A 14,062-nucleotide genomic window follows, 5' to 3' on the forward strand; every position below is an offset into this window, starting at 1 on the left:
TTGCACAATTGCGCACTTCTAGTAATACGTCAGGGTCATTTTTGACGACCAAGCTTCCGGTGTACAGATAAGTTATGATCGGTCGGATACCACAATCGATGACGTCATGACTGCCGAGGTTTAATTCTTTGGACGCAGCATCAAAACAATCAACTGCAATAGACTCCGTCAGATTTCCGCAGAACCCGTACAAAACGCATGCATGTACGTCCAAGGAACCGCCCGTATACTTTACACGCACGTCACAAAATTGACCATTCTGCCATTGGGTTGAAAGGATTTTTTGTAAATTTGTTCCGTGGTTATCAGCATCGTCATCTATATCTATCCTTAACAAATCGTCAGAATTTATTTCATTTTGGTTCATATTCGTGAAGCCTGAAAAATAAATTGCAGAGGTATAAAGCAATGGCGGCTGTAGAACATTGGATTGCAAGGGCTCCACCAAATATTTTTAGAATCAGTAGCCTACTGGGGAAGGGGTCAGGGGGTTGAAATGCTTTTTGAAAATAAAGGGGATACCTATGCAGATTTGACTCAGGACGACACTTCCAGCATTACATAGCATAGCATAAACATGCCAAAACGTGGACAAGATGTGTCTCAATTGTGAGTAAATTGTTGTGGTCTAAACATTTTCAGCAAATTATCTCCCCTTCCAATAAGCAGACATGAACACTTTTAACGCTTTATCCCGCAATTTGGCTCATTACTGTCCGGGACCTTGAAGGAATTGGTACTTTGACTTAAGTGTCCCAGATGCCAAGAAAATGCTCAAGAAATAAGAAGGCTACCTACCTAGCTCACGAAAACTTGTAATCTGACTATTTTTATAGTACGCTGAAAATGGCGGATGAAGGGTTTATTTTCTGTTCCAAACGATAGTTGTGTCCCTTGTGTCGTCTGCAACCATGAGATCAGTGTCTGCAACATCCTGGATAACATTTGATATTACATTTTTGGATCTAACATTATGGTATCCACCATATCGTACTTGTATAAATGCCTATAGATTTCTGTTCTTTCGGGAGAAGGGGGTATTTTTATTTAAAGTGGAGGAATGAAGTTTCTTAAATTCTTTGGACCATGAAGGTAATCTATCCCTAAAATACAAGAAATACCCGGCTACGTTGGTAAAGAAACCTCTTTTAGCCTACCCCGTTACAATTTAAAAATACATGTATATGAATGGCTATATAGGCCTATGCAGCCCCCTCTCCCACCTTTCTCATCCCACTCCAGATGTGGGATTCGGACCAGTAGGGACTGGCCTAGCCCTATACATATACACTGTATTCCAAAATGAAATTTCATTTTCATCTATCAACGCGTGTCGCTTTAATTTTCAATATTTTCATAAAAAAAAGTTCAAATATTTTGTCTGGCTAAGCATATTTATAAATTTATATAATAATATCGAATTTTATGGCATAACGTCCAATTTGAACTGTCAATATCGACCGCGCGACGATTTTCTTTCCAGCTCGTGTTTCTAGGGGATGCGCGGTATTTGTTGAAAAATATTTGGAAATAAACACGAGAGTTACCTAGGAGAAGATAGGTATCTCCGTGCTTTAACAATGAAATTGGAGAATACCAAATTGGAATCTTTGTCTGCGATTCTTCATTCAAGTGGAGCTTAGCCTTTGTTGAGTTTATGTTTTATGTTCTGTTAAAGTGTCAGACCAAACTGTTAATTTTTGATGGCTTGAAATGAATCGATTAGAAAACCTTTAATAAGTTATTTCTTTCCCTTTTATCTTTTTATCTTTCCATCAAACAAGCTTTTCATTCACTATAAAAATAGCTTAAGTCAGGATGACTTTGATAAAACCATAGATCAAAGATTAGTCTGGCATGTCCGGCCCTACCCGTGTCGCCGACGTGATATACGGATGGATATCGACCAGCGGCTCAACTACCATACGGACCGGTTGTAAACTGATTGAGATCATATTTAAAAAAAAATTCCCGGGATAGGAGCCCCGATCCACTTAAGTCCACGGTTCTTATTGTTCCCTGATATCGGTACCTATCCGTATATTAAGTCCGAGGATTCGAGGAACGGAATTTTTTAATTCAAATAATAGGCCTAACGTTCAATGTACGTTTGACTTCAAGGGAAGTAATTCTCTGCAATTTTGTTGACCACTGAGGCCATAGTCTTGACGAGTTGGCGTTAACAATTTGCTGAGGGATTTGAAAGTACTGTGATTCGGAGCATTACACGGAGATACATTAAATATCACCCAATGAAAGTGAACATCACATAGACCCGTTCACCAAACTCAGATACCAACAGCAACTTCTCTTCATAACTGCCTCTCCATCATCCCCTCCCCTTCCCCTGTCTTCCTGATCATTCTCTCTCTGAAATTCTCTCGTACGCTCCCCTTCACCTTCCTTGGCTTACACATCTTTCTGCTTTCATCTTACCCTCCTTTTCTCCTCTCTTTCCCCCTACCTTCGATACTCCGTCCCTGTACGTCCCAAATAATTTTGTTTCAATCTAAATTGAACTATGAAGTATTGTCTGGGCGATAGTCTTGAACAATGTTCGTGTATTCACCTTTACACACAGAATCTAAAAATAGCACTATGCAATATTTGTTGTGGAGACGCTTAGAAAACATCATAAATTGGAGAAAAAAAAAATACAATATTGATGGCAACATCACGAATTAGAAAAAATAAAAAATGATGACAACTATTTATAATGTTGCTCTAGCAATAATACACTTGCCGGATGCTTGTCTTTTTATGTAGAGTTATTTTTATAGTCGTAAATAAAACTTGATTCTGTATTTGAATATTTGAGTATTTGAATTTCGAATCATATCGATAGTTGGTGAAAAGTATATGTCATAATCTGTGATAGAAGATATCTTCACAATGCCAAGCCGTTTGCAACCTGAGCCAAATCATTTGCCGCCTTTCTGTCGTGGGCGCTGATTGGCTGTATTCGCTAGCGTACTATCACACTTCCGTGATACAAGAAAGATAACTATTGCAGTCAAAGTATAAGGTATTATTATAAGTATAAGTATTACGTATTACTGTGTCGAATACCTTGACTGGAACAATCACCTTTCTGGTATTACGGATCAATCAGTACTCGACAGAAAGACTGTAGGCCTAAACAATTTGGTTGCGCGGTTAATGGTTAATCGAATATGTTTCGTTTTTGTGTTTTAATTCCAAGGGTTTGAGATTTAAATTGCGGAATTTGCCTATAACATGAAACAAAATACATGTAGTAGGGCCTACTTTTAATTCAATTTACCAGCAATACATTAAAGACTCTCCAGGTAATGCCTTAAAAATATTGGAAAGAGAAATCATCCTGATTGGTTGGTTGATGAATGGCAAGTTAAAGCTCGTTTCCAGGAATTATCCTGCAGGCAAACGAGTTTTGAATTCCATGAAAGTGAATCACCTACTGCTATATAGCACCATTATTGCCGAGAAGTCTTTCAAATTACAACGTCTAGACGAATCCCTGGAAATTTCTAATGAGACAAATCCGAGAATCCCCAATAAAAACCCTGTATAAATAATTTACCACGATTTCCATTAGTTTTATAGAGGTATAAAAACTGCAGAACAATATACCATCTCCGGTGCTGAAATATAACTCCATTAGTCCGATACAGTCTAGTAGTGGTGAGACGAGCCGTTAGCAGATTAAAACCACAAGTTTTGCAGGCCCGTTGGCGACAAATCTGACTCTACCCGTTCTTCGGATGTGATATATGAATTTAATTGACTTTTAACATATTCAAAAGGTATCTTATTTCAGGTTTAAAGACTTTCAGACACCGACAGAGATTAGAAACAACGACCACTGTTAGACGTTACCAAGATATTGACGTCAAATTCTAACTCTTTAAGCGGCAGGTCTACAACCAGTCTTCAAAAAAGGCTGTTTCGGATATAGGAACAATCGTGCATATTCTAACACTAGTCCTACTGAGCTATAGTTGGTCTTCATACAAAGACCGTTTCGGATATTGGAATAATCATCCAAATTCTAACACATTCTAACGACTGTGCTACAACCGGACACAAACAGAGATCGTTTCGGACAGCACTATCAATGATTGGGTTTCAGACGCGTGCAATAAAATGTAATAACTGTAGATGGCTATCAGTCCATTTCTCACAATGGTCTCTCTGTATTGTAATAAATTGATGAATAGAACAACCAATCGAACAAATCATTAATCGATTTCATTTAAGTGCGTTTTTAATCTCTATTACATTATGCAATATTCATTTATAGATTTATAATTAATACACTGTCTCAATTACCATAATGACTGGTTGAACCAAGTCCACGGGCCCCCACCGCTAAGGGGTCCTCCCATAAAAAAAAAAAAAGAAAAAAAAAAAAGGCCAAAGTATAGAATTATTACTATTATTATTATTATTATTATTACGTAACCAGCAATATATAAATGAGTGAAATAGCATTAACTACAGACTGAAAATATTCAAATCTTCCATTAACAGATATTAAATTGAAGAATGCAGTAGAGCTTAATATGTCAAAAAACCCACAAAACTCCAGGAGAATACAAAGTCATATTGTTTACAGTCTTTCTGTCGAGGGCTTTGATTGGCTGTATTAGCTAGCATACAGTCCAATAAAATCGCTACATTCTGTGATACAAAAATAGTGACTATTGCAGTCAAGGTATACGAAGTTCGTATAATAGGAAGATACTGGAAGTTCTAGATATTCAGACTAATCTAAAATCCTGTAGAATTGTCCAGGGTAATTTGACATTATGAAAATAAACTATTATCAGTTATCTTTGTATAATTAAGTGTTTTATATCTAATAATGAAGATTCAATGCTTCTATGGCGGCTATAAATTGGAATTATTGAATTTTTGAGTTCCGGAATTTTATAATGTTTTTAGTATCACTATTAAAGAAGGCTATTGGGGACGAAAGATGCTTTTATATGAAATTAATGGCTGGAACGAAATCTGCATGATAAGGCAAACATTGATATTACGAATTAAAAGCTAAAATCGTTTTCAATGAATTTAACAATGCGGCGTTGAAATAGATATCGACGGAGTCTAGGGAAATGAAGATACAGTACGTGAGTTTCTGAGAGTTCAAAAGCATCATTATCCCACTGCTTTTAAATGTTATTCCATGTTGCTTGGTTGCAGGGGGGGGGGGGGGGGTGGGTGGTGTCATTGCCCAATCCATTATAGAATGCAGCTTATCATGAGAATAATTATTGCCAGGACAGAACATTAGCCTTCTCTTTCCAACTGTTGCGAGATCTTTAACATGTACAGGCTGTAGAACATCCGAAGGTATATCTTAACCCATGCTGTGTTTGAACCCTAGATCTTCAGGTGAGCGAGCAGTCGTCCAATTACTAAGCCAGCGTGGCATCCAATTAATCAGATGAAAAAAACTCCATATTTTTAATTACTCTTTTGATTTATTGTTTATTCCAACTTTAGAACAAATCAAAAAGGTCATTACCATAAAAAGATAAAATAAAAACTTGAACATCATCAAATGATTTTTGATTATCGAGTAATTTTCATTAAGAAAATCAACAATTTGCATGAACAGGATAATAATAAAAACATATTTAATAAATTGGTGATAAGCGTATAGTGGGTTTAGATTAATTAAGATACAGAGTTATCGTTCTTAGTCATCGAGTTCGGAATGTGTCAGATCTTAATGTAACTTAAAGATTTTTTATGTGTATCTATCAAGGACCTATTTGTACCATTCCAATTTTCAATCAGGCGTCTGTGGTTCTTGCAATTCCACAAAAAGTACGCGTTTTATGACGTTTTCAGGACCTTTGAGATGATAACGTCATAAAACACTAAGTTTTTGTAAATTTTCAAGAACCACAGGCGTCTGATTGAAAATTTGAATGGTTACAATTGAGGCTATCAGTGTCCTCGGTACAGATACAAAAATTAGAAAATCTCTTTACAATCCCTTTAAGACTTCATTCACCATTAAATGATCAAAGCTGGTTTGATTAATTAATTCATAAAAACTATTACAACAGTTGTAAGAACATTCTACATGCTTTCTGCATTTGAAATAATGATATTTTGAAATATTTTTTAACGAAATTTTTCTGTTTTGATCATGATAAGGCTGTGAGTAATGAAGCGAATCATATAATGAACAATTTAATTTCACAAGAATCGTGACAAAGTATGCTGTTCATAGTTCAAATAAAGGTGTTCAAGTGTTAAAACCACAACGAGGGTTTGTCTCGATATATCAGGGAACAGTTAATAATCACAATTATGCATCTCTCTTTTCATTCGTCAAAAAACATTATTGCCCTCAAACATCTTTGATAACTTTCTTATTTGCAGCTAGAAATATAGCCTGAGGAAACATCTTCACAAGGTCTCACTATAACGACATCTGTCCTATACCTTGACTGCAATAGTTCCCATTCCCGTATCACAGAAGTTTGTAAATGCAGCGATTTGATTGGATTGTACGCCAGCAAATACAGTCAATCAAGGTTATCGATAAAAGATTACAAAAAAGCAATAAGTTTACAGTCGAGGTCTCTGATTGGCTGTAATCGCTGCATTCCATGATACAAGAATAACGGCTATTGCAGTCAAGGTATAAGCTTGACATTGTGAAGATGTCTGGAGAGATGATCTTTGCAGATAACTGATCTGCAGTTTTAGACTGTTTCAATTATAAATAAGAAATATATCCCAGTGTTTATGGTTGTCAATAAATTTGAGTGTTCTCAACATTATGAGTTACTTGTCTTGTACAAAGTTCACCACGAACGACAACTGACGGCACCAGTAACAATAAGTAGCCTTAAACAATATACATTCTAGTAACTACAAATATAGGATCGTACGATACGTCCACACAATAAGCAAAAGGGAAAAGAAACGAAACATTAGTAGTACGCTTTGCATAATCAAATTAGGGAAAGTCAGCTCTACACATTTTGTTTCGTATATTTTCTGAGGTTTGTTTTACACATTCTTGGTTCTGGTATAACCCTTTATTTAATCAAGTAACAGAAACGCATGCATCAATACTAAGAAGAGAACAAAAACGTCTGTTGCTGTAATTCAATTCAAAGTTTGGGAAAATGGTCTTTTTTAAGGTTTTAAAATTCTTATTCATCTAATTTGCATATATCAACGTTTTACAAATTCAAGCGCCTTTCTAAGCCTGATACAAAACTTAAACGATGAAAGAACAAAGGATTTGTTAAGTTTGTGTATGTACATATAAATAGGCCCAATGACTAAAATATAATATTAGTAAACCTATGCATACAAGTGATACCAAAGTACACTCTCATAAACAAAATATTTCACATTTCGTTTCGTTTTAATCAATGGTTTACTGTTTGACGGTAGCAGTAAGGTGCCATCGTACAAAATGTACCAACAACAAAACATGAAACGAAATGTCATAATTCTATTTAAATCAAATGGATTTATGTAATAATGTAACAATAACCATCAGTCATGACTAACATTCAACGTTTATTTAATGGAAGAGCCTCCTTATAAATATAGTTTCGGACGAAAAGTCATTAGCTGCCTGAATAAGAGTTTCCGTCCAGTGACGTCTCGCTAACACTCGATTGGTGAGCTCTGCATGTTCGAGATTCCACGAATCAACCGGAAGTACAATATAACAATTTGGGATAGAGATCAGAACGCGTTTCACGTGTGTCGAAGAAAAAGAATTGTAGACAGGATTCAAAATGACGCAGAAAGGAATAGTAGGGGGAATTTCGTATTTGGCATATCCGACCTGTTCAGAACTAATCAATCGAGCGCAACGTTAGTCATAAGATAAAATTGGGTAACGCTACGTATATTATCTAAGTCAGTACGTACCGAAATAAGTCAACACGTACGTTAATGACCAATTTAGGTTTGGATGATGTAGTTTCTAAAAGTTGGAAAGAAACATGAACTAAATGTTATTAAAAATGCGCAAATTTTTTTTTTAAATGAAATGGCGTTATAGAGAGGAAGACAAATACAAAAATTCTACAACGTACAAATTTTTTCCCGAACCCTTAGCGTAGCGTTATCCGCCTATAGGCTACCTAGCGATTTGACAAATTTAAATTTAGTTCAGAAAGGACAGATAACCGAAATATTACCAGCAGAGTGCAAATATATTTGATGTGCAATCGATCTACTTCTTATATAATGTGAATTCTAATCAATTCATTATATTTACAAAATAAATATTTAACTTTATATACAAGGCTTGGAATTCATAATCCATGGTTTGATAAATACGCCTCATGATAAAAACATTGACTTAACTTATAGATAAATAGCTCGGCTTACAATATAAAAACATAATATATACAAATAATATCGACGTGCCAGCAAATCGTTCAGGCCGATATCCAACTGGGAAAATAAAATTTATTCCAATTTAAAAACAGAATACGAAACTAATCGTTAGCTATATCAATGATAGCTTTTTAGAATTCAAAATACAAAACAAAATACGAAACTAATCGCTAGCTCTTTTTTATATAAAAACCAGAATACGAAACTAATCTTCGTAATATCAATGCTAGCTTTCATTGAAAATGATTTTTTTTACGAAACTAAATGTCATTGATTTAAAAGTCACGTGACGTTTATTCAAAATTTGTAGTCATATGTTGGTGAGGAAAGATTTAAACCTGGCAAAAATTATGACCTAAATATTAATTATTATCTAATGGCCGTCTATATGCTTCACTTTGGTTTGAATTAGGCTTTTGTCACGATCACCCTAAAAATGGCAGCAAACCTGTGTCTGAATGCTCGCCTGTCACCACGACTGTCGTCATTTAGCCAAGCTCTGAAGTTAATTTCAAACAAGGAAACCTTTTTATCGTTCACGAACATTCTATGCAAACGGAAAATACTTTTTTATTAATTCATTGAAGACTTTTTTTTAAAGCCGAGAGCAAAGTTAACGTTGGATAGGTAGTTTAAAAAACAGGAATATAAATAAATAGAAACAGTGTTATGGTTACTTTGTGCTGGCTGTTTATTTCTGTTATTTCTATGACGGAGGGCTAGAGGCAAAATTTACATTGTTTGTACGGTTTTTTTTTCCGGAACGAAAGCAAAATATTGTTTTTGCTTTCATATTGTCAAAGATTGAATAGAAAATGACAATTGATAACCCATTGTGTTTCTATAAATAGAAAACAAAGATTAGTTTTAGGTTCAGGAAATGGTCGTGTCGGAAATGTAGGCGGCTATCAAAACTTTCCACTATACGATTCATTTTTATTCCCGTCCAAAAAATGGCCTCTTTGTACTTCAAGGTATTGTTGTAACTTCAAAAGCAAAACATACATTGATCATAACTTCGTATAGTTCCTGCAATTGCAGCTATAATATATACTAAAAACATTTCAAAGATTTAATGAGTTTAAAAATGTTTTGTCACAAATTTTGACATAAAGGTAAAGGCCAAGTGAACGCAATGTCATGAAAAAATTGTACAGATCTTAAATACCTTTTGTTCGATAAAACGAATCTTTCTCTTAGAAGAAACGACACATATAGTGCGGTATTTTAATCCGATTGGATCGATAAAAAAATTGTTTGTTATTACTATAATTCTAAATTCTTGACACTTTTATCGTATTATAAAATATGGTGTATCAACCACCATTTTGTGTTTATCAGTAGTATTTAGACCAATTAGCAGTAGGGTTTCAAAATTAACTCATTGGTGTGAAAAATCAATGGTCTGAAGTTTTTGTAGGCGGACGTCCATTAAAGGGATTGTGAGCGTAAAGAGGTTCTCTGAACTTTTTAAGTGAATCGGGTACGTACCTCTATGAGTCATGATTCCTGAGAATTTAGGATATCAAAACTAGAGCTAGGAATAGACTCGATGAGTCGAATGAAATGAGAATTGCTTTATGTACAGTCGTTCCTAAAAGTGAAACACATGTTGTTCCATAGAAATCAGAAATCATTTGCAAAATATTTCGTGACGTCATCAATTCTACATTTGGTTTTGATGACGTCACATTACAATACCAAGGCATACAATCTGTAAGAATGGAGCTGAGTTTGAAATTTAAAAGGCACCAAATTATTTAATATAAAAAAATGTGAAAAAAATTCATTGACGTTTCAAACGATTGAGGCCACCGTATTAAATATGAAAAAAGAAAATTGAAAACTTTGTATGAAAATTAAAGAATAAGGAACCTTGAGTTAACAAGTTTATTTGGCAGTGTAGAACTGTCGATTCTCTTTGACTCTCTCAAAGAATGGACATCCCCTGTCCCGCTTGAAAGTTTAACGCACAGGACGGGTGGTAAGTTTTATTGTGAGGGTGTGAAAAGGTGAAAAATTATGTACGACGCGGAATTTTCTTTACGATGCAAAATAGAGAAGCAAATACACGAGGAATGGGTCGGATAGGGTGCGGGCCATCTTCACAATGTCAAGTTATTTTAACTGTATCGTATACTTTGACTGCAATAGACACCTTTCTTTTATCACTGCATGCAGCGATTTGATTGGATTGTATGCTACCAAATACAGCCAATCATAGCCATTGACAGAAAGACTTGAACGATTTGGCTCATTGTTTACAGACTCTCTGTCGAGGACGCTGATTGGCTGTATCCGCTAGCATACAATCCAATAAAGTCACTTCATTTACAAACTTGCGTGAAGAACGGTGGCTAATGCAATCGAAATAAAAGACTCTTGATGGCTTGATACCAATGTGGACACAACGCTTTTCTATCTTTACTATATCTATACCCCTGTATCGTACCCCGTGTATACGCTTCCTCTAATTTCCACTGTATCAATAATCCCACACCTAGTCTATTCGCACCTTTATACAAATTTATAGAATTAAGACCAAAGTCATTCTATTTTCATTCATTGAATGTATAAAGAAAATGACTACAGTTTGCCTGGGGCATCAATAAGGTTAAATACTAGAAGAAACTATCATCAACACATTTAAACTATCAACTTTCTATCCAAGTCATTGTTCTTTGTCACTTAACGCTGGTTTTCAACTTGCAGTGTTTTTACTAGACGAATCTGGATAATCGATCATTTGGTTTTGGTCTTGATTGACATGTCCTAATTTCTCACGATTAAGTAGCGGTTTCAATTTCCTCGGCAAGGATGCTCGCTGCCCATGCGATAAATGATTTTCTCCGGCCCGACTTCCAAATCTTCCCGGATGACTAGACTCGGAACTATTTCCAGCGCGGACTGTCATATGGGAGTATTTGGTGAGCACATTTTCCACAGCTCGGGCGTAGGTTTTGTCGGTCGGTATTTCCGGATGCAAAGCATCGGATTTCACATTTGATTTTTGTCTGTTATTAACGCTGTTCGATTTTTTAATAAACCGAGTGCCGTCGGAGTCCGATTGGAAGGTTTCACTTTCTCGTCTTTTGTCTACGTAATTATCCTGAAGAGGAAGGGCTGAGGAATCACTTTTCACGCGTCGTCGGTCGAACGTTGCAGGAGATAGAGTATTTTCAGTATAATTAGGAGGATTAATGTCTGAATGGATTCTACCGTCTCGTTTTTCCGATTCACTTCCACTCAGTTGGCGGCCATGTTTACTGGTGTTTTCCGTGTTGCCATAGTAACGGTTCGCATGGCCCACAGTTTCCAACGATTTTCTTCTATCGCTTAGCTGATCGGAGACGAAATTAGTGTTCACATTTAAATTGCTGTCGACTGTGTCTTGAATCACGATAAAAGTATCGTCGTTGTCTATGTCGATCACTTCGATTTCCCCGTCTAACGAACTATCGTCGTCACTGTCCGCGTGGTACAAAGCTTGTCCAGCGGATTTCGGCCGAATCCGTCGATCAACTTTAAACTCCTCCTCCTTTTCCTGATAAAAACTCCGTGTTATTTCACTCTTCACATCGGAGACGTATCCCCTATCCAATGTATCACTTTCATCCGTTTGAAGACGTCTACGAGGTACGTTAGATGGACGTTCATGCCCTGACGTGCTCGGCGTCGAGAACACACCGAACGTTTTCTCCCGGTACAGTTTTCCAGTAAATGGCTTAGTATCCTTTTTCGTTTTCTTTGGTTTTCTGCGGCCAAGAACATCAGTTTCTGACACTTTTTGCATATCCAAAGTTTTTCGAATTCCGAATCGATCTCGGTTTCGAACCGGATGCAAGGATTTTTTATTGGCTAACAATGAACTCGAAGTGGTTCTTGTCTTTGTTCTTGGGTAAGCACCGACACTCGGATCGGCGGATGCATGCATAGGATCACGACGCACCATCGGAATACGAGTAGTCATACGACCAGAAGTTTTGTCGGAAGGTTTGTTGTCGTTTGACCACATCTTGCGTTCCAAAGTACTAATCATTTTTATCTGCGAAAAGGTCGTAACTTTGCGAGTATCTCCGATTAGTTCAGCATAGTTTTACACCTGAAAATAGAAGATGATATGTTATAAGATGATCAAAGTCGATTCTATTGGACAATCCGCAACAATGCCCAGAATACCATCATTATAATCGAGAATTTTACTTACAACAATATTAACATCATACATGATAATCGAGAATACCATCATGATAATCGAGAATACCATCATGATAATCGAGAATACCATCATGATAATCGAGAATACCATCATTTGTGATAATCGAGAATACCATCGTGCATGATAATCGAGAATACAACCATGCATGATAATCGATAATACCACCATGATAATCAGGAATACCACCATTTCTGATAATCAAGAATACCATCGTACATGATAATCGAGAATACCACCATTTCTGACAATCGAGATTACCATCGTGCATGATAATCGAGAAAACCATCCTGCATGATAATCGATAATACCGCCGTGCATGATAATCGATAATACCGTCGTGCATGATAATCGATAATACCCTCGTGCATGATAATCGAGATTACCATCGTACATGATAATCGAGAATACTATCATGCGTGATAATCGAGAATGGAATCACAATGTAAGTAAACTCAAACCCGAAGTCCTCATGCAATGCAATTCAATTACATTATTGCCAAGGATGATTTTGATCTCAATTTTGTAAATGGAAAAACGTTAGAATTTTAAAAAGATAGCAACACAACGCGTTGTCATAATAACATTATTTGATTGCATGGAGCTCAAACGAATTACTCATGCGTGTATCGAGTAATGCACTTCCATGTGATATATTACGATCGATCTGTATCTACATACAGAAAAAGATAGGTTGCAATGTAATCGAATTCGTAAAATATTCATGCCATTCTATTGCAGCATTAAAGTCGAGGCACATTTCAAATATTGCACCGAGCTTGTAAGTTCAAATAGTGTCGCGTCGTTCGTATAGGACACTAGACCGAGGCCTCGTATGTAGCAGGCTGTCTTTCCTTTATTGGACAGTGCATGGCGTTACTCGTTTTCATGTGCCCAATCATGTGCAGAAAAGCCAGTCGTAAAACACATTTCAATTAGTTTCAATTCAAATTTTCAAATTTCAATGCACAATTTTCAGCGGTATGACTATCTGATTAGGGTAAATTGTTGAAACGTTCCAAACGGAATCTAATCATATATATTTTTCTGAAACAAAAAGACCGTGGTTTTGAAAACTTTTGAATCTTTTCCCAATTTTATCCTATCCCGCGTTCTCATTCCACAGACAAGAACTCCCCCCCCCCCCACCCCTTCCTCCCTCCTGAGAATCACACAGTTGCACTGAAGTTTAACAAAAGACCAGTTAGGACCTCAGTTAAAACAAAGAATCCTAGAGATCGATTATTAACAGTTCTTTGATGTGGTCAATAGAGACTACAAACATGACCTAGTTATTTACATCTAATATTAATATAGATATTATCTAACTAGGTCAATTACACACTGAGCTCTTTTAATACGTCATTTACCTAGATTCCAGATTATCCTCCTTTGTGGTTTGATCTTACCGAAGCCACTTCAAGCCACATATCATTTTAAGCAGTCAAAAATGACTAAAACTTTATACGAAAG

General features: G+C 36.1%; 1 protein-coding gene across 1 annotated transcript; it reads right to left on the minus strand.

Moving 5' to 3' along the window:
• Positions 1 to 11,074: 11,074 nt before the first annotated feature.
• On the minus strand, positions 11,075 to 12,388 carry LOTGIDRAFT_169436 (hypothetical protein; the record flags this gene model as incomplete). The annotated part of the gene is made up of 1 exon (XM_009067723.1): positions 11,075 to 12,388. One exon carries the CDS (start codon positions 12,386 to 12,388, stop codon positions 11,075 to 11,077), a length of 1,314 nt encoding a protein of 437 aa, XP_009065971.1.
• Positions 12,389 to 14,062: the final 1,674 nt, after the last annotated feature.

This window comes from Lottia gigantea (assembly GCF_000327385.1).
Source record: "Lottia gigantea unplaced genomic scaffold LOTGIsca_85, whole genome shotgun sequence".
Lineage (NCBI taxonomy): Eukaryota > Metazoa > Mollusca > Gastropoda > Lottiidae > Lottia > Lottia gigantea.